Below are 21,512 nucleotides of genomic sequence, written 5' to 3' on the forward strand. Positions count from 1 at the left end.
TTTTTTTTAAATAGCTCTTCTTACTACGTGATATTAAATTTAGGCAATTGAATACAACTGACCCATTTGACACGAGAGGAAACTGAGGCAAACAGCTGTTAAGTGACCTGCTTAGGGCCACACAGTAAGTATCTGAGACAGAATTCAAATCCAGGCTTTCTTACTCCAATTCTTTATTCACCACATTCTGTCTCTTATACGTCACTTTAACAAGGTTTTTTGAAAGTGTGAATCACCTGTATCCACAAGTATATTTGTCCCCCGAGGAGAAAGTGAAGAAGTTTTTTGTTTGTTTGTTTTGTTCTGTTTTGTTTTTAATTTAGGAACTGTCATTTCTTTCATAGAAGGAGCTCTTGGTGAGGAATTTCCTTTACCAAGGAACTTATTCGAGCATGATTTACCTTGACAAAGGAAGATGTCCCAGGGAAGGGTGGAAGAAAACTTCACCCTCTTTTGGAAACCAGCAATAAGACCGGTGGTGATCTGAGAGAGCTAAGTTCTGGGCAGTTAATGGACATAACAACTTGTTGCTTACCACCTGGCCTCTTTAGTCCAAGGGGGGCGTGTCTGCTTGTTTCCCTGAGGTGAGGTGATCTGCACAGTGACTTACCCAGCCCCTGCTCTTCTGTGGTCCACAGCTCAGTTCTTTAAGCTACCTTCCCTACTGGCACTTCTTTACAGGGCGGGCTCTGATAGGGAGGAGACACGTCCCGGTGAGCTGTGCTAGGGCCCAGCGCCCAGGAAGGGGAACGCCCTCCTGGCTTTGGGTGCTCTCCAGTCCGCCACTGAGAGCGCAAGGATATTGCCGGTGGGAGGTGGCTGTGTAAAAAGGCTGCCTCTGAGGAGCAGCTGAAGCTCAGCCGCGACCTCCTCCAGTCCTGGTCCTCAACTTCTGGAGGAGCAAATGTACCCCTGCACCAGAACGCGCGTCCCTTCCCCCGGGTGAGCGCCAGTAAGAAGAGCAGGAGACTCCGGCCGGCGGAGAGCTGTGGAGACGAGTCGCTAGGAAGATGGAGACTCAGGAGTGCCCAGCGGGGGCGGAACCAGGAGTCAAGGAGCCTCAGCTGCCCAGACAGCTGCTGCCCGAGCTGTACGGCTTCGTGGCTCGGGTGCTGCTTTACCTGGCGCCCGTCTACCTGGCTGGTTACCTGGGGCTGAGCCTCACCTGGCTGATCCTCGGAGCCTTCCTGTGGATGTGGTGGCGCAAGAACCGGCGCTGGAAACACTCGCGCCTAGCCGCTGCCTTCGAGTTCTTGGACAATGAACGACAATTAATCGGCAAGGAGCTCCGGGACCAGCAGCTGCCTGCTTGGGTGAGTGAGCCGGGCTGGAGCTGCAGGGCACTGAGGTCCCGACAAGAGAGAAAAGGAGAGGGAAAGGAAGGAAGGAAGGAAGATACCAGCCACCGCCCAGGAGATTTTATAGCGTGTTAGAACTGGAAACCGACTTAGAAACCAGCTCTCTAAAGGATCTTCGAGAGGCCGGCTCTCTCTCTTATTTTAATTAAGGAAGGAAACTGAGGCCCAGAAAATGGGTGTGATCTGGCCAAGAACTCAGTCTATATAGGGAAGAATAGCAACTTGAACTTTGAGAGAGGGAAAGCGAAGGGAGCCTGCCTCAGCCTCCTGTTGTTTGGGTTTCCTTCCCACTCACATCTAACTAGTTCTGTTGTATAAATGTAATTAGCCTTTAGTTTGGTTTGCTTTGCTTGCTGGAAGGGAAAAGTTTCTCCCTTACAGAACATACTTTGCATTCATTCATTACGTATCCATCAGGCATACAAAGATGTGAGGCTCTCTGGGTTCTCAAGGAGATTTCAGTCTAACTGTAACAGAAAGCATTTTCCATGAAGTATCTATTGTAAAGGCAAGGTGTGCTGGGAGATGAGAGGAGGGAGAGATTGCTCCCGGTTCTTTGGGTGACGCTCCTTAGCTCCTCCCTCTCTGGGAGCAAACACCTCCTCTTAGTTCTTTCAAATCTTAGGGCTTCTTCCCCATTCCTTGCTACTGTAAAGGCTGGCCCCAGTGTTGTTCTCCCCACCTCCAGTTCATAGAATTATATTGGAATTAGAGTTTGAAAAGATCTTAGAGGTCATTTAATCCAACCCCTTCATTTTTGGTATGAACAAACTGAGACCCAAAAGAGGGGAAATGACTTTACCAAGATCATACTCAAGATCCCGAAATAGTAGATGGAAGAGCTTCAAACCTGACTTCAAATTCAGTGTTCTTTCTACTATGCATCACAGGCCTCTTATGTCAGGCAGAAATAGGAAACTTTTTTGGAGGGCGGGGGAACTGAGGGCCTCTGTATCATAAAAGACAAAATCAGTAGTGGGTAACACTCAAGTAAAAACAACAACACCAACTTTCAGCTAAAATTATTGTTGTTGTTTTTTTTTAATGGGAAATCTGAAACATTTATACCAGCTATTTAAAAAAATAATCAAAGGAAATAGACTTTCATAAATATGACTCCCCCAAAAATCTCAATTTGATGGTATAATCAATTATAGGACTGAGATAAAAAATAAAGCAAAGGGGCAGCTAGGTGGTGCAGTGGATAGAGCTAGGGCCTTGGAGTCAGGAGGACCTGATTTCAAATCCAACCTCAGACACATAACACTCACTGGCTGTGTGACCCTAGGTAAGTCACTTAACCCCATCACCTCAGCAAAAAAAAAAAAAAAAGCAGAGATGGAGAGGAAGGGGATAAACAAAACAAAACACAACCCAAAACAGGTAATCTGTGGGTTTGGATGGAGGCAGGCAAGAAAAGAAGAAAGAGAATCCATTTCCTTAAGTGCCCATCTTCCAGGTCTAACTTAAAAAAAATTATTAATTTATTTTGAATTATCAACAATCACTTCCATAAATTTTTGAGTTTAAAATTTTTCTCCCACTCCCTTCCCTCCTCCTTCCCCAAGATGGTACGCAGTCTGATACAGGCTTTACATATACATTCCTATTAAACATATTTTCACATTAGTCACGTTGTAAGGAAGAATTAGAACCAATAGGAGGAACCACAAGAAAGAGGAAACAAAACAGAAGAAAAAAGAGCAAATAGTTTGCTTCAATCTGCATTCAAACTCCATAGTTCTTTCTTTGGATGTGGATAGCATTTTCCAACAAGAGGCCTTTGAAGATGTCTTAGATCCTTGTATTGCTGAGAAGGGCTAAGTCTATCATAATTAGTCATTGCACAATGTGGCTGGTACTGTGTACAACATTCTCCTGGTTCTGCTCACTTCACTCAGCATCAGTCCATACAAGTCTTTCTAGGTTTTTCTGAAGTCTGCCTGCTCACCATTTCTTACAGCACAATAGTATTCCATTACATTCATATACCACAACTTGTTCAGCCATTCCCCAATTGATGGGCATCCCCTCCATTCCCAATTATTGGCCACCACAAAAAGAGCTGCTATAAATATTTTTGTACATGTGGGTCCTTTTCCCATTTTTATGATGTCTTTGGGATACAATGTTAGAAGTGCTATTGCTGGGTCAATGGGTAGGCACATTTTTATAGCCCTTTGGGCATAGTTCCAAATTGCTCTCCAAAATGATTGGATCATTTCACAACTCCATCAACAATGCATTAGTGTTCCAATTTTCCCACATCTTCTCCAACATTTATCATTTACTTGTTTTATCGTGTTGCCCGATCTGATAGGTGTGATGTGGTACCTCAGAGTTGTTTTGATTTGCATTTCCCTAATCGATAGTGATTTAGAGCATTTTTTTCATATGACTATAGATGGCTTTAATTTCTTCATCTGAGAACTGCCTGTTCATATCCTTTGACCATTTGTCAATTGAGGAATGACTTGTATTTTTATAAATTTGACTTAGTTCTCTATATATTTTAGAAATGAGGCCCTTCTCAGAGACTGTGGTTTTAAAAATTCTTTCCCAGTTTTCTACTTCCCTCAGGTCTAGCTTTGAGAGAGAGGTATGGGATGATGCCAGATGCTATAACCTCCCTCTACCCACCTCCCCAGTGTTCCACCTCCTTACCTAACACAACTTTATACTCTGCTGGGGTCCTATTGACACACCCAGCTCTTACTTCTCACTTAAATCTTTCCCCTCAAAATGCCAAGCAAAACTGAGGTAAGGATGACCCCTTGTAAGTCCTTAGGACCTGCGTCTTCTCACACAGTTGTCTTTACTGATATTTACTATAGAGGTAGGGGAGTGGCCAATAGACAATTTTATCCAGTCGAAGGCAAGTGTTCTAAAAGGGCAAAAGGTTTTCCACCCTTAAGGTAGGATCATAGCTTCAGCATCATCCAGTCACCTTTGTTTTGTGGAGTTTTCTCCCTAAACGAATCTGCCATGTAGTTCTTTCGATCATGTATACCTTGGATTTTGTGGTTGGGTGACTGTCTGGGTGAGACTGTGTAACCCTGAAATATTCCTTCTTGCTGAAGTTAAAACAAATGTCTAATATCAGTATCATCCTAGGAGAGGACAGAATCAAGTCCAGATGGCTACTCAGGGGGGTTTTCCTAAACTATAATGACCCATGTGATCAGACCTATTTTCAAAACTATGGGGAAAAAAGACCGGCAATTGATCAATAAACATTTATTAATTACCTACTATGTGCCAGGCACTGTGCTAAACTCTGAGGATAAAAAAAGAGGCAAAAGACAGTCCCTTCAGTGAGCTTACATGCAAACAAATATATAAAAAAGCAAACTGTATACAGGATAAGTAGGAAATAATTAACAGAGGGAAGGGGGGTTGGAGAAGACTTCCTGTAGAAGGTGGGATTTTAGTTGGGAAGACATGGAGGTCAGTAGTCATAGGAAAGGAGGGAAAGCATTCACCTAGGACAGCCAGACAGAATGTCCAGAGCCAAGAGGATGCTCCTAAGCCTTGCCTTTATATATCATTAGCATTCTTCTAGAGGGGGATAAAGTACAAAAGATAAAGTGACACCCTGGATACCCTGAGCCCTGTATGATGTGATCATAGATTAAGAAAGGGAAGGGACCTTGAAGGTCATCTAGTCCAGAACCCTTGTTTTACAGATGAGGCAACAAAGGCCCATAGAGATTAAGTGACCTGTCCAAGGTCACACAGGTGCTAAGTGCCAGAGTCAGAGTTCAAACCAGGTCGTCTGGCTCCAAATATGCTACTCTTTCTACTACTGCATCCCACTAAAAGTTATTTATGGGGATACACATGCACTTGATCACCAAAATTAAGAGTGATTTTAGGGCAAATAAAAGGAAAGACTTCTTTACAATGTGTGTGGAAAATGTATGGAATCCTGTTTCTTAAAGAAGATATTGATATAGAGGCCAAAAGTATAAATAAGTAGGTTCAAGAATAGTTTGGATAAATGTAGCAATAATAGGTCCATAATGTAAGCACAGTACATAAAACACAGTAGATTGAGGGCAGGCCTGGAGTCAGAAAGACTCATCTTGAGTTCAGATCCGGCCTCAGACACTTACTAGCTGTTGATCCTGGGTAAGTCACTTCACCCTGTTTGCCTCAGTTTCCTCATCAAAGGACCCTTCCAGCCCTCTAATCCTACCTCCTACACAATGTGGGAATCCCCTCTGCAAAAGACATTTCTGACAAGGGATCATTCTGCTTTTCCTTGGACTTTTGGAAGTGAATATATATATATATATATTTTTTTTTTTCCATCCAACATATCTTCTTCCCTGGTTTGCTCAGGCTGTTGGCATTCCTGGTACACATGTGAAAAGTAAAAATAACAATATGAGGCAGTAACTGAGTGTCAAAGGAGTGGTGCATTGACCAGAGGCAGGAGAGAACAGTGTGAGCTGGCAGTAGTGAGGGGAAGGCTTCGGTCTTAAAGCAGGTGAAGTTTGAAAGATGACTGGGATTTGGTTTGACCTGGATGATGCCCATATGTCAGTCTCTGAAATAATGAGGAGTTACCCATCTAGTTTTTCTAATTTGGGAGTTCTCAGGGAGAGAAAAAACAATAATAACTCACATTAATATAATACTTTTAAAGCAAGAGTTTTTCACCTGGGGTCCATGGAACTCCAAGCTGTCCATGAACTTGGATAGGGAAAAATACATCTTTAGGTCAATTGATTTCCTTTCCTGTGTATTTTCCTTTCCTGTGTATTTTATTTTATGCATTTAAAACATTATTCTGAGAAGAGATTTTTAACCTTCCACCAGACTGCTAAAGGGCTTCATGACACAAAGAAAGTTAAGAACTTCTGCTTTTAAAGGTTGCACATTAGCTCATTTGAGAGTTAACAACAATCCTGTGAGGTGATTACTACAGATATTAAACTCATTTTACAGATGAGGAAACTGAGATATGAAGTGATTTGTTTCATGGTCTCTGAGCTGGTATCAGAGGTGGCATTCAAACTCAGGTCTTCCTTATTCCATATCCAGGACTCTGCCCACTTTATCACATTGCTTCTTAAAGTCATTAGGGAAATTCTGAACCTGACATGTCAAAGGTGATACTTGAACCCTGGTATTCCTTACTTGGATGGGTGCTCTCAATCTCCTGGGATGCCTCTTATAGACGTCTACAGTTGGGATTTTTTTAGAGTCTAAGTACGACTACCTTTTCTGTATTGAAACTTTTTACAGATGATGGCTAGAATGGACTGTGTAGGTAAAGGAACAGGCACCTCATATTCAAGCTGCTTCGCACTAACAGTTATTTAGATTCCTAATGGAGGCAGGAATCAACCCCAGCCCCCAAAGACCAAATGTTTAGAGCTCAGGTACAGATAGAGGCTGCATCTTGGGAGGGTAGGTATGGAGCAGCAAGTGCTCTCTTCCCAGCTCTATCATCATTGTGCTCCATCCCACAGGGCCCTGAAGCTGGGCCAAGAAACTTTTAACCACAAATAAGATCATCTTCTTTTTTGCAGACACGATGCTTCTGTTTGAGGGTGGGAAAAGAATCTGAATTAGGGTGTAGAGCTGGGAACCAGTGCCAGTAAAAGAATTCATGCACTTAACTTATATTTTAGTTGCTTCTGGAGGTTAAGATCCAAAAAATCCCCAGTGCCTTGGATATAGTTGATGCATAATAACATGCTTGTTGTATTGAAGTATGAGAAGAGTAAAGGTCCTGGGCAAGCTTATAGTGTGGTTGCAGAAACAGGGTTATTCACACATGAACAATGAAAGAAATCTCTCAGAGTGGGGCTGGGGGAAAGAAGAAACACTGCATAACTGGGAGGACTTTATGGTAAAGGTGAAACTTGAAGGATGCATAATTTGGAAAGAAGATGAGGAAGAAGAAGCATTGGAGCATCACAAAAAAAAAAAAACTGTGAAAAGAGTTTGAAGTTAGGCTCTGTGGGGGCAGCTGTGTAGTGCAGTGGATAGAGTACCAGCCCTGGAGTCAGGAGAACCTGAGTTCAAATACTGCCTCAGGCTGTACTAGCTATATGACCTTGGGCAAGTCACTTAACCTCGATTGCCAGGAAATAAACAACCAAACTAGACTCTCCATATGGTGATCTTAATTGAATTAAGTTCCAGTCCATTTCCCCCAGGATTGGGGATGTGCCTGAAGATAAGCTATGATTATTTCTGCTGAATAGTTCAGGACCTACCAGGGATTGACAATCAGCTGGCAATGCTTTGTGGTTTTTTGCCATGCATTCTCCAGTTCTTGGGTAGATTCTCTCTATTTCTTTCTCTGTCCCTCCTTCCCCCTCATCTGTCTCTATCTCTAGAACATCATGATGGGAGGTGAGATACCTTTCAATTCTATAATCCCCTCCCTTCAAGCAGATAAAGTATTGAGTGTCTTACTTTTCCCCTCATTAAGAGTCTGAGATTCTATAGTCTGTATTTATATATATATATATATATATATATATATATATACACGTGTGTGTGTATATATGTGTGTATATATGTGTATACATACATATATACACATGTATTTGCATATATACTTACATACATACATACATATTGAGTCATGGACCTGTTATTTATTTCATCAATGTAGAGTTATTCCTAATGAGAAAATGTCCTCTACCATGGCAGACTAACAACTATTTTGCAACTTGCAGCCTCAGAGTTCGGCATTGACTAGTTAAGTGCATGCTGGAGGCACACAGCCAGGATTGGTCAAAGGGATGGGACCTGCACCTTAATCTTCCTTACCTGGGTGCTTGATCTCAGTCTGCTGGGCTGCCTCTTGTACACATATATGGTTGGGATTATTTGGATTCTAAGTACAACTGCCTTTCCTGTATTGATACTTTTCTTAATTAAAGAGGAAGTAAAAACAATTATGGCTTTTTACTGGCCTGGTTGCTCAGCAATTAGATCATCTAGATGCTTAGAACTCTCAGTCTGTTTTTAAAAGGCAACAACAAAGGACCTTTCTATTTGGGGAGGCTTAGACTAGGTGTGGTTCTATTTGGAGTGAGGCTAAGTGGACTCAGATGACCTGTCAAGGTCCCTGAGAATTTATAATGAAAATCTAGTTAGCTTTCAGGCTGAGTCTGTCCCCAGGAAGGGATAGGCAGCTTCAACACAGCCATTTTTTAGTTATAGCATTATAGAACTTAGGGCTGAAAGGGGAACTCAGAGATCATAGGAGGATAATAATAATGATGACGGCTAGCATTTACATGGCACTTTAAGGTTAAAGGTTTACAAAGCACTTTTAGAAAACTTACTTTATCTGATCCTCACAACTTTGGTAGTCAGGTGCTATTATTGTCCTCATTTTTACAAATGAGGAAACTTAGGCAGGCAGAGGTTAAGTGACTTGTGCAGGGTCACACAGCTAGTAAGTATACGACACCAGATTTGTATTCAAGAAGATGAGTCTGTCTGACTCCAGGCTTGGTACTCTATCCACTGGGCCACTTAGCTACCCAGTGTTCTACAGGCAGGAAGTAGAAGAGCTGGGATTTGAACCCAGATCCTTTGACTCTAAAACCAATATTGTTATCACTGTCCAATCCTCTCATTTAAAAAACTGAGTGGCTGAAACTCAGAGAGATTAAGGGACTTGCTCAGATTCACATACGTTCAAGTTCTCACTCTCCTACTTCAAACCCCCAATCTTCTAACTCCTAAGTCTGGCACTATTTTCCCTATACCACAAGTTATGCAACTTTGGGTCTTGCTCTTCCACATCTCAGTGATGCCTCATGAAATAATCAGTACCAAGATGTGTATTTGGCAATAAATGGGATGGAATGTGGGCTTCCAATCCTCTGATGTCAACACCCAAGGGACTGAGACTCCTCATGGCTCTAACCTGAGGAATGTAACTTTGCTTCTAGCTTCTACTCTTCCTACTGTAGTAAGTCACATACTGCCAAGCACTCTCAGGCAAGTTCCTAATGTAGTAATGGCACTAATAATAATAGATGCCATTTATATAGCACTTTAAAGTTGGTAAAGAGCTTTAGAAAGATCTCATTTTATTCTGACAACTGAAGAAATGGAGGTGGGGAAACCTATTCTGGGCTTATTATAATAGTCCAAGTGGGTGGTTGCGAGTTTTTAATGAGCGCCTGTACTCGGGCAGGGATAGTGGAGACAGAAAGGAAGGAACGGTTGTGAGAAATGTTGCAGAGGTGGAATCAATAAGACCTGACAACTGATTGCACATGAGAGGTGAGGGAGAGGGAAAAGTCAAAGATTACACCAAGGTTATGCTTGTGAGAGACCAAGTAGAGAGTAATCTTACTGACAGAAGGAAGAACAGGTTTAGTTGGGAAAATAATGGGCTTATATTAAATGTGCTGGGTTTGAGGTGTTGATGGGACATCCGGGTAGAAAGAGACATTCTGAAAGCTATTGAAAGCTAAGACTTGGAGCATAATTTAAGAGTCATCTGCAGAGTGATGGTAGAAACCTGGGGACTGAATGAGATGGGGAGGGGAGAGAGAGAGAAGACAAACACCCCCCCCCCAGAAACAATTGTACTAAAGGGGCAGGAAGATGCTGATGCGTTAATGGAAACAGAAGGAAGTTAAGAGATGTAGGAAGAGGAGAAGAACCAAGAGACTGTGGTGCCTCTGATTCTGCAATATGAAAAAAAGTATACCTTAGAAGATGTTCAGTGATGTCATAAGCTGCAGAGAGCTCAAGGAGGAAGCCTGAAAAGAGTCACTGGATTTGGTAATTAGGAGGTCTTTGATGACCATACGGCACTTTCATTAGCAAGGTAAAGATGGAAGCTTGATTACAAGGGACTGAGGAGACTGGGTAGTAAGGAAATGAAAGCATTGCATGTAAACAACTTTTTCAAGAAATTTAGCAAGGAAAGGGATAGAACCATGGGACAGTAGTTTGATAGGTTAGAAAAGTCAAGTCAAGGATTAGGGAGACCTGTGCAAGGTTGTAGACAGATGGGAAGTAGCCAATGGAGAGGGAGAGATTGAAGGTGAGAGGAGGCAAGAAAAAGTAAAATTAAGGTCATCGATAAAGGGACTGGCTTTAAGGAATTGTAGGGCTATATCTTCTGTGACTAGAGTGAAGAAAGGAAGAGTTAGTCATGATGCCAAGTTTTGAGGAAAATTGAGGAAATTAATATTGGATGGTCTCAATTAACTACGTGAAGTAGAAATGTCCACTGTAAGTATGTGGTGGAGGGTGTGATTGGTGGGGAGAGAAGAAAATGGCTTGGAATAGTTGTTTTCAAGACTGAGATAAAGAGTTGATCAGGATAGAGTTCTGACCTCCTTTTCCAGGTGTATCATATTTCTACTTCTCTTCATATACTCTGATCCAAAGTAGATTTCTTGAATACACACCATCCCTATTTTGCTCTGCCTTTTCTCATATCCATGCTTTTACTCACACTGGAAACAGAAGGGACTTTTCTCCCTCCATTCTTTAACCCACTTTAGCTTGGTCCTTTTAGGAAAAGGAAGACTTTTTTATAAAGACCCAGCTCAGGTGCCATCTCCTCCATGAAGTCTTCCCAGCCCTGAATCCAAAACACCCCTCCCCAGATGAAAGTAATCTCATCCTCCTCCTTTGAATAACATTTGGACTAGATTTCTCACTGTTTTGTTTTTAGAAAACAATTTAGGTGCATTTGGAAGGAAATATGCATAAGTTTATACCCAACAGAGCACTTTACAGCTATCCTGTAGCATTTTTCTTACATTTGTGGAAGTTGCAAAGTATGATTCCCATTTTACAGAAAAGCAATTTGATGCCTAGAGAAGGGAAGGTGTCATCATAACTTTTAATGCTATAGAACATGCTTTCCCACCACCCAACTGCAGAATTTCATGGTAAAATATCTTCTAATGATGTGGTAAGACTCAAGATTTTGCTGATCATTTAACACAACTATTCATATTAGCAAAGTTTCAGTGTGTACTGGTAAGTGGCCTTCCTTCGTGCCTGGCTGCTCAGATTTCCCTTATTGGTTAAAAGAAATAGGTTAAAAGGAAATCTTTTTTCGGTCTGTGATTGTTCATTTATTGCATATGTATCTTTTCAATAAGCAAGGTTTAAGTCACTGTGATAGATGTGACATAGGTATGTGCGTGTGTGTGTGTGTGTGTCTATGTGTGTAATCTGTGTTTCATTGTGTAAGGAACTCAGTTGTGGAAGCTGTCTCCACCGATTCAGCATCTCCTTTGTAATTTGTAGCCTGAGAGAGATGCCTAGAACGTTGAGAAATTAAGCAATTTTCCCCTGGTCACGCTAGTATGAGCAGAGGCAGCAAAATGCATCAGAAAGTGCACTGAGGTGGTGTTAGTGGATATGTGTTCAAGTCCTAACCCTGCCAGGGACTACTTGGGTGACCTTGACCTTGGGAAAGTCACTTAATCTCTCAGGTCCTCAGTTTCTTCATTTGTAAAATGGAGGGGTTGGATTAGATGACTTCTAAGGGCCCTTCCAGCTCTAAATCCTATGTGTCAGAGGCAAGATTTGAAACTACATCTTCCTGACTGTAAGGGCAGTCCTCTGTGCATTACTATTCACTGCCTAAACCCAATTGCCTAAAAAAAAGAAAAATTTCTTAAGCCTTTCAAGGTTTTTTTGTCTTTACAGTATTGTTGTTCTTGTAGAAATTGTTCTCCTGTTTGGCTCATTTCACTCTATACATACAAGTCTTCTCAGGTTTTTCTAAAACTATATCTTTCATAATATCTTACATTCAATAGAATGAAATACAGTGGTATTGCCTTAAATTCGTATACTACAATTTGTCCAGCCCTTACCCAGTTGATGGGCAGGCACTCCCTTAGTTTCCAATTTTTTGCCACCACAAAAAGAGCCACTATAAATATTGTTGTATATGTGGTTCCTTTTCTTTGTTTATTGATTTCCTTGGGATGTGGGACTACTAGTGGTGTCAATGGGTCAAAAAGTATGCATCACTTTGTGACTTTTGCAGCATAGTTTTAAATTGTTTTCCAGAATGTCTAGACCAATACACAACTCCACCAACTGTACTTTAATGTGCCTGTCTTCCCACAGACCTTCCAACATTTGCCAGTGTTTCTTTTTTTGTTAACTTTGTCATTGTGATGACAACCTCTTTATTTTACAGATGAGGAAACTGAGGCACATAGAGGTTAACTGACTCACCTGGTTGTTGTCCCCAGATCACTTTATTATACAAGGCCAACCTTTTGGTGTTGAGACCCTCTACACTTAGCTAAGCAAGTCCTCAGATGGCCAACCAAGATGGTTCTCAAGGCCTTTCTAATCTGGAAGAACTTGCCTAAACTCCATAGATATGACCTTTTGAGATCTCAAGGTCATCTTCAGACCATAATAAGGTATCAGAGAAAGAAGTTGTGACATCTTATCCTGGCATTTGCACCTATTTATTAATGTGACATTAGACAAATCACTTAAATTCTCTGGGCCTTAGTTTTCCCATCTGTATAATAAGCAGGTTGGACAAGATGACCTCTGGTTCCATCTAGTTCTAAATACGTAACTACCTATGACTTTAGTGAAGGCGCAATGTTCATATGTCCCACAAAAGTTCCTGTCAAAAAGTCATGTTAGCCCATGTGGAAGAAATGTTTGTTACAATGACTAATTACCCTGGGGTTTAGTCACTTTTATAATGCTCATCACAGATTGGTTTTAAGCACCTATGTGTCAGGTGCCAGCCCATTAAGAGTATTGCCATCACAATAGTAAGAGTCTTTGTTACATGATCTTAGGCTGATTTTAAGATGAAAAGATCTCTGTGTCTGTGTGTGTTTTATAGACTGTACTTTAGTATATTAATGTGGTCTTTGTCAGAGGGAAAGACTGACCTTTTTTTTTTACATTGGTATTTTAGAAGTTGAGAAGCAGCACAGAAGAGTGGATGGAGATTAGGCCAAGGAGAACTGGATTCAAATCCTGCTTATGACTCCTAAATAGCTATATGACTCTCCTATGGTCACTTAATCTATCAGTGTTCCAGGTAATCATAAGACTATAACTTAGAAAAGAGTAGCTTGTCTGAATAACCAATGAAATTACTGGGCTAAACTCCCTTCATTACCACCACCCCCAACCAAAATTTGAGAAATTAGGTTTTAGTACAATTAAGATATACCTTTTCTTAGGCTCTAGAAGAGGGGTTCCCTATCTTTTCTCACTCCTACCCTTTGGCTTCCTGTAAAACTTTCCATATCCTCTATTCAATAGAAAAGGAAATTAATTTTGAGTTTTCTATGCATACAAAAAATAAAAGGGTGATTAATTTTTATTGAATAATACAGTTGTTTACCAAATATTCACCCTACTCCTGGAAAAACATCTCATACTGCCTGGAGGTGTGGGTACCCAAGATTTGGAACCCTTGATCTAGAATGAGGAATAGAGAATGTTTGAACTGACTAAACTGTTTACATTTGTCAGCAATCTTTCCATGATCCTTAATTTTGCTTGGTATAGTTTTTTTTTAAAAGAAGTAATTAGATAGTATCTACTTTCTCCTTTTTATGGAGAAGAACTATAAAGGGACTTAAAATACTTCTTATAAGGGAAGTTCATGCAATTAGTGGAAAATTATCTAATTATTAATTAATTATTAAATAATTATTGTCTTATTAGGATAGTGGTCACTGCATACAGAACATTGACAAGAAGAAATAGGCTTAGATTAAAGGAAAGATTTTGGTTGGGCTTTGATGTTGAATATCTTAAATTCCCAGGTAATAAAACAGGGGAACAAATTTCTAAGAGAAACTTGGGAAGTTTCTGTTTCTAGACATTTTCAAAAATAAGAACTGCTAATGGTATAATCAAAGGAGCATGGCATTTGGGGATCCTATTCTCTGCTATTAACTGTGTGATCTTGGGTTAAAAACCCTTCCCTTTATGGTCTTTTTTTTCTCATTTGTAAAATGAGGAGTTTGAACTAGCTGATGCTTAATCGTTTCCTCTCTAGTTCCTATGATCCTCTAGATGGGGGTTCTTAACCTTGGGCCCATGACCCAAGATTTCCTTTGTAATTCTGTATATTTTCCTTTATGCATTTAAAAATTTTTTTTTGAGAAAGAAGGGATCCATAGGTTTCACCAGACTCTCAAATGGGAACTATGACACAAAAAAGGCTAAGAACCCCTGATCTAGGTCCCAGTAACAAGTGCCCCACTGAGGTTTTTGTTGTTCAGTCATTTTTCAGTCATGTCCAACTCTTTGTGACTCCATGTGGGGTTTTCTTGGAAAAAATCCTGGAACAGTTTGCCATTTCCTTCTCCATCTCATTTTACTGATAGGGAAACAGGGGCAAACAGAGTTAAGTGACTTGCCCAGGGTCACAGTTAATAATATCTGAGACCAGATTTGAACTCAGATCTTCCTGACTTTAGGCCTGCCACTCTATCAGCTGTGCCGCCTAGCTGCCAGTCCCACTGAGGTTATATATCATGAGTTTAAAGGAGGTAAAAAAATCAGTTCTGTTTCTTGACTTTGTCTAGCCATGTTCAGCAATGTGGAGCAGGTGCCAAGGAGTAGTGATGGGGATTAGTTATGCAGGGATAGTTATACACAAATAAGGAACTGGGTGGTGGGGAGAGGAAGGGACAGGATTATGTTAGAGTAGCTCATTTTGGACCTTTCCTTCATCACCACCACACCCTGACTCTCCATTAAAGTGCTCAGTACTTGAGTGTAACCTTCATCATCTGTCAAAACAAGGAAGATGCCAACAACCAGTCATTTACGCTTGTTTGACTGACAATGCTTTAAGCTTTAAAACTTAGAGTTTAAAGGAACTCATTCAAACTGAAGGGTTTGAATTTTACCCCTTTTCACTTTTGTTAAAGGAATTTTTGTCATTCACTGCCAAGTCAGGAGAGAGGGGGCTGTTTGCTGAGAAAAGGCCAGAAATCACACTGGGTCTGATTTCATTCTTGTAGGTTTGTTTTGTATTAATTTTTTTAAACATTTTATGGTTTTCTCCATTTTCTAAAAATTTTGAACTTTACAAATATAGACTGAAACAAGCACTTCCATATACAAAGTAAAACAGAAAGAGAAGAATACATTAAACTATCATGTATATGGCTCATTTTTCATTTCAAGTGTGTAATAAATTCAACATGTAATTTTCAAAGCAATCCTCCTTGTCTCAAATTCCTTCTGCTCTCTTCTGTGCAATTTAAAAATGTGTTTCAATGACTCTATTTTCTTTACTTTTTTTTAAAGTAACCCTATCCCTCTTGCTGCATACTCTTTCCACCTCCTTGAAAAAAAGAAAAACAAAACCTTTGTAAGAAATGTGCATAGTCGAGCAAAACAAATTCCCTCATTGGTTGTATCCAAAATGTATTTCTCATTCTCCAGCTTAAATCTATTCCCTCTGTGTCAGGAAGTGGGTAGTTTGCTTCATCATTGGTCCTCTGGAATAGACCTGCTGTCATTATCATTACTATTGTCTAGTTCCCTCCACCATGTAAAGTGGACCTCATTGTGGAAGATTTTAAATGCCAGGCTAAGGAGTTTTTGAGCAGGAGACTGATATGGTCAGATCTGTGCATTAGGAAGATTCTTTTGCCAGCTGTCTGAAGGACAGATTGGAGAAGGAAGAAACTGGAGGAAGAATACTGGTCAGTCAGGAAGCTATTAACAGTAATCTGGGGAAGAGGTAATGAGTGCCTAAACTAAGGTGGTGGCAAAAGAAGAGACATTAAAGGAGACAATTCCTGCTGTTGTTGATAAGTCATTACAGTGGTATCCAACTCTTCATCACCCCATTTGGGGTTTTCTTGGCAAAGATACTGAAGTGGTTTGCTATTTCCTTCTCTAGCTCATTTTACAGATGAGGCAATTGAGGCAAACAGGGTTAAGTGACTTGCCCAGGGTCATATGGTTAGTGTCTGAGTCCAGATTTGAACTCAGGTCCTCCTGACTCCAGGGCCAGCGCTCTATCCACTGCAACACTTAGTTGCCTCAAGACACCCTCTTTTAAGGGAAGTTAAAATTACTGCTTGAAAAAAAAAGAAAATGGGGAGGACCTTTGACATCAGATGAAGTGGCACAAGCCTCAGAGCTGGGCATATGCTCTAGAAAAAATTTCAATTCTCTATTAAGATAAGCAAAATGAATTATAAAAATAACATCTGGCTCTTCATTTCCAGCTTCCTTGTAGACATCTCCACCAGCATACCCTGCCAGCATCTCAAACTCAACATGTCCAAGATCAAACAAAAACCTGCCCTCACTGCCAGCTTCCCTATTCCTGTTGTTCCTATGACCATTGTCCTTGTCATCCGGGTTCAGAACCTCAGTGGCCTGACTCTTCTTTTCCCATCGCCTCCTATGGTGAATCAGGGACCAAGTACTGCCCATTCTGTCTTAGCAGCATTTCTTATTGTGTCACCCTTTAGGAGCTCATTACCTCTTCCTCAGATGATTGTTAATAGAATGACCAATATTATTGCCTCTAATTTCTCCTTTCTCCAATCTGTCCTTTAGACAGCTGGCAAAATCATCTTTCTAAGGCACATATCTGACCGCCTCACTCTCCTGCTCAAAAACTTTCAATGGCTCCTTATTGTCTGTAAGATAAAATGCAAACTTTTTAACCTGGCATTTAAAACCGTCCACAGTTAAGCTCCACTTTACGTTGTGGGGTGAACTAGATAATAGTAACAGCAACAACATTTACATAGCACTTCTTAAGTGCCAGTTCCTGTGCTAAGTGCTTTCCAAATTTTACCTTATTTGATCTTCATAACAACCCTGGGAGGTGGGTGCTATTATTATCCTCATTGTACAGTTGAGGAAACTGGGGTAAACAGAGGTTGTGTGACTTGCCCAAGGTCACACAGCTAGTAACTGTCTGAGACTGGATTTGAAATCAGGATTCCTGACTCTAGGTCGACTGATCTATTTATGCATTGCACCACCTAGCTGTCTTAGATGACCTCACAGGTCTCTTCCAATTCTCAAATTCTGTGACCCAATTTTCCTGACCTTCTTTCATTCTACTTCTCTTTCATGTACTCTATGTGCCAGTGAAATTAGACTTCTCACAACTCCACAATTTCATCCTTCATTCTCTTGCCTTTATGTACTCATGTAGGTGAGCCACTCTCTCCATATCTCTACTTGCTGAAATCCTCATCTCCTTTCAAGGCCTAGCTCAAGTTCCAAATCCTTCATGGGGCCTCCCTTGTCTTCCTTCTGTGCCTGAACTCTCTTCTCTCTCTCTCTCCCCACATACACACCTGAAAAGGGTGTCTCCATCTTCAAATTTTGTAATATACCACTTTGTCCAGATATCTCCCTTGTCTTTATAGTTTGCCACGTATCCTTTTTGTGTACATTTCTTATATTCCCAATGAGTTCTTGGAGGGAAGAGACTGAGACATTGAAAAACCATTTTACCTGGAGAAAAACAATGAAACAAACTCCAAAAAGAGTGACCACTAAAATAGAATGCATCAACCAAACAATAAGCATTTATTAACCACTTACTACGTTCCAGGCATTGTACTAGATATAAGGATACAAAGAGAGCAAAAACAGAATGTTGTTAATATTGTCAGGTGTGACAAATCTATCAGGTATTTTTGCTTAACTGTTTTCCTTTGTTGCTAGGGAAGGTTCTTTTTTTGGGGGGGAAGGTAAAGTTCAAGAAATTATTCATGTAAAAATAAAAGGCAAAAATAAATTGTTTTCTAAAAAATAAATGATTATAGAAGTTCAAAAATATAAGTACTGGAGTTAAAATTGAAAATGTATACTCTAATTTTAGTATTAATATTAAGCTTTGTTGTTGTTCAGTTGTGTCTGACTCTTCATGAACGCATTTGGAATTTTCTTGGCAAAGATACTAGAGTGGTTTGCCATTTCCTTCTCTAGTTTATTTTACAGATGAAGAAACTGAGGCAAGCAGGGTTAAATGACTTACCTAGGGTTACACAGCTAGTAAGCGTCTGAGGCCAAATTTAAACTCAGGAAGATGAGTCTTTCTGACTCCAGGCTTGACACTCTATCAACCATGCCACCTACCTGCCCTTGTAATAAGCTAGGAGCATCTCATCATATTAATTATGATTTCAGTGAATTGTGAATAAAACTTCAAGCATATTTTTTAAATACTCCTGAAGAAAAATTAAAGGAAATCATTTGTTTTATTCTTTTGACCAAAGAATCTAACTAAGAAAGGTCAGAGAAGGAGAGAAATTAGAAAAGCCTACAACTTTTTTTTCCTTCTTCTGGACTCTATGTTTTGGTGACTTTTACACCCTTCCTCTTTGAAGGAGAATCAGTCCTTTTTAATGCCCATCTAATTCACCTGAGTTTAGCTGCTTTGGAATTGTTTTCAATGTGGCCTTCTTTCTAGGTTGCAGTAGCTGTCAAAGAAACTCATCCTTCCCAGGAGCATTGATTATGTTGACAAGTATCAGCTTGTTCCTAAGAGAATGAGTCCCTTTTTAATTATAGTACTGATTTTCAAGGGGTGTGGCTCTTCTCTAACCTTGGGCCCTCAGCCAGCCCTGTCTCTGGATCCCAAATGCAGTCATTTCCAGTATGCTAATAGGGAGCAGTATTAACATATATAATGTCAATAACTTAAAATCGACTTTTGTGGGACCACTATACTTGCACTCTACCATCACCGGCCTCATGTGCTGAATGAGGAAGTCGAAATGAAAGGAAATGGACAGGGAAAAGCAGATGAAGTAGACTAAGGAGAAGCAGAGAAGGTTTGGGCTGATGGTCACCCAATTTGGAAGACATTGAGGGCCTGGTTTTCAAGGGAGCTGAAAGAGGGGAAGATGTGGAAAGAATATTAAACATTTCACCAAAAGGTGATCCAGAAGATGTCAAGAACTACTCAGCCATGTACCTACTTTCTCATTTCAGTAAATCTTTATGAGGTTAATTTGCTCATGTAATAAGGCTATCCCTAGAAGAAAGACAAGCAGGCTTTCCCAAAATGATATGCCACAGTACACCACACCAGAGGTGAATCTGGCTTTAACTCTTTTTGTAATCCCATGCATTCTGTAACTTCCCAGTTCCCTATTTGCTTTGTGATGAAGTGGAATTGGTACTAAAGAAATGAAAACAGGTGTGTGATGACTAATACTGATAAACTTAAACCTTCCCAGCAATATAAGGATCTAAGACATCTCCAAAGGCCTCATAATGGAAAATGCTATTCACATCCAAAGAAAGAACCATGGAGTTTGAATGCAGATTGAAGCACACTATTTGCTATTCTTTTTTCCTTCTGTTGAGTTTTGTTTCCTCTTTCTGGTGGTTCCTCCGATTGCTTCTAATTCTTACTTACAGCATCACTAATGTGAAAATATGTTTAACAGGAATGTATATGTAGCGCCTATATCAGATTGTGTGCCATCTTTGGGAGGGAGGTGAGGAGGGAGAGGGAGAAAAATTTTAAACTCAAAAGCATATGGAAGTGATTGTTGATAAATCAAAATAAATTAATTAAAAAAAAAGAAATGAAAACAGGAAGACTAGCTAGACCAGCCAAGTATATACAGTTAACATACAGCACTTACTATATGCCAGGCACTATGCTAAGCAATTGACAATTTCTCATTTGATCCTCACAACAGCCCTGTGAGGTAGGTGCTATTATTATTCTCATTTTACAGATGAGGAAACTGAGGCAAACAGAGGTTAAAGTGACTTGCCTAGGATCACACAGCTAGTAAGTATCTGAGGCAGGATTTGAACTCAGGTCTTCCTGACTCCAGTCCAGCTCTATGGAGTGCACCACCTAGCTGAAGGTAAAATGATATTGACAGCATTGAGGGTTGGATTCTCAAAATATCCAAAAAGGGGGAAAATGCCAAACAAGTAGAATAAAAAATTTTTAAAGGCAATTGAGATTACAGCAGTAATTATGGATCCATATATCTACTTTCTCATCTAGACAAAATCTTAATGAGACTGAACTATATGTATATCAAGGGCATCTTTGGTGAAAACATGGAAAAGGGAAAGGTAGGCTTTTACAAATAAAAGTATAGTAGACCTATCTTTACAATGACACAAGTAACTGAAAGTTATAGAAAATACAAAATCCCACTATATATTGTTTGTTGAATCTAAAAAACATTTAATGTGGTAAAGCAAAATGTCCCCTTAATAACTATATCTTTTATAAGGTATCTCATGTATAAGTTAAGAGCATATAAGACTCCTTTATAGATGCTAATGGTGTTGGATAATATTCTTGTTATCTACCAATCAACAAGCATTTAAGCACTTACTCTGTTCCAGGAATTGTGCTAAACACTGGGAGTACAAAAAAAAATAAATAAATAAAAGGAGAAGAAGGGAGGGAGGGAAAGAAAGAAGGAAAGAAGGAAGAAAGGAAGGAGAAAAGGGAATAAATCAGTCCCCACACTCAAAGAATTTACATTTCTACAAGTATTCATGTAGTTAAATAATACAAGAAACATACAAAGTATGCACAAGATAACCTTCGTGAAACAGTAAACAAACATACTGAAGACATTTGTCGCTGTCATGGAGGTTGTCCATTGTAGAGTCCAAATGGGATTCTCTATAGATTGAAAAACCATAGATTTAAGAGCTAGAAAGGACCTTGGATGAGGAGTTTGAATGCGACTCCCTCATTTAACAGATGAGGAAACTGAGGTCCAGAGAAGTTAAGTGACTTGCTCAGCATCACATAACTAGTAAATATTAGACTGGGGATTTGAACCCAGGTCCTTCCAACTCCAGGTGAAACACTATACCAGACTGCATTGTTAGGTCTTCATCTTGACCTATGTCTTGCCACTAGACTCCAATGACTCTAGAGGAGACAGTGAGGCTGATGACTTTGCACAGCCCTGCCTCACTTAAATCCAATTCACTTGCAAGTTAAGACATCACCCTCTTGATGTTATTGGTCCTCTTTGAGAACAAAGGACGAACAACAAGATGTTCATCTGCAGACATCGTGCTGATTGTATTAAACTCTAAAACACTGCAGAGTCTCCTAAATAAATCCATGATCACCCCCAAAGAGTTCAGTCTAACTTTCCACCTAGTAAAAGTTATGGGAATGAAAACTACATATTGTCTAGA

At 40.1% G+C, this 21,512-nt stretch overlaps 1 protein-coding gene across 1 annotated transcript in view; it reads left to right on the plus strand.

Annotated features, from left to right (window-relative positions):
• The first annotated feature begins 215 nt into the window (after window positions 1–215).
• ESYT3 (extended synaptotagmin 3) overlaps window positions 216–21,512 on the plus strand; it is an 87,903-nt gene continuing 66,606 nt past the window's right edge. Inside the window, exon 1 of the mRNA XM_027845176.1 lies at window positions 216–1,313. Coding sequence (XP_027700977.1) covers window positions 1,011–1,313 — 303 coding nt within the window. The 5' untranslated portion in view covers window positions 216–1,010. The remainder of the gene's footprint in view (window positions 1,314–21,512) is intronic.

The sequence above is a fragment of the Vombatus ursinus genome, unplaced genomic scaffold (genome assembly GCF_900497805.2).
Source record: "Vombatus ursinus unplaced genomic scaffold, bare-nosed wombat genome assembly UNPS02014959.1, whole genome shotgun sequence".
Taxonomy (NCBI): domain Eukaryota; kingdom Metazoa; phylum Chordata; class Mammalia; order Diprotodontia; family Vombatidae; genus Vombatus; species Vombatus ursinus.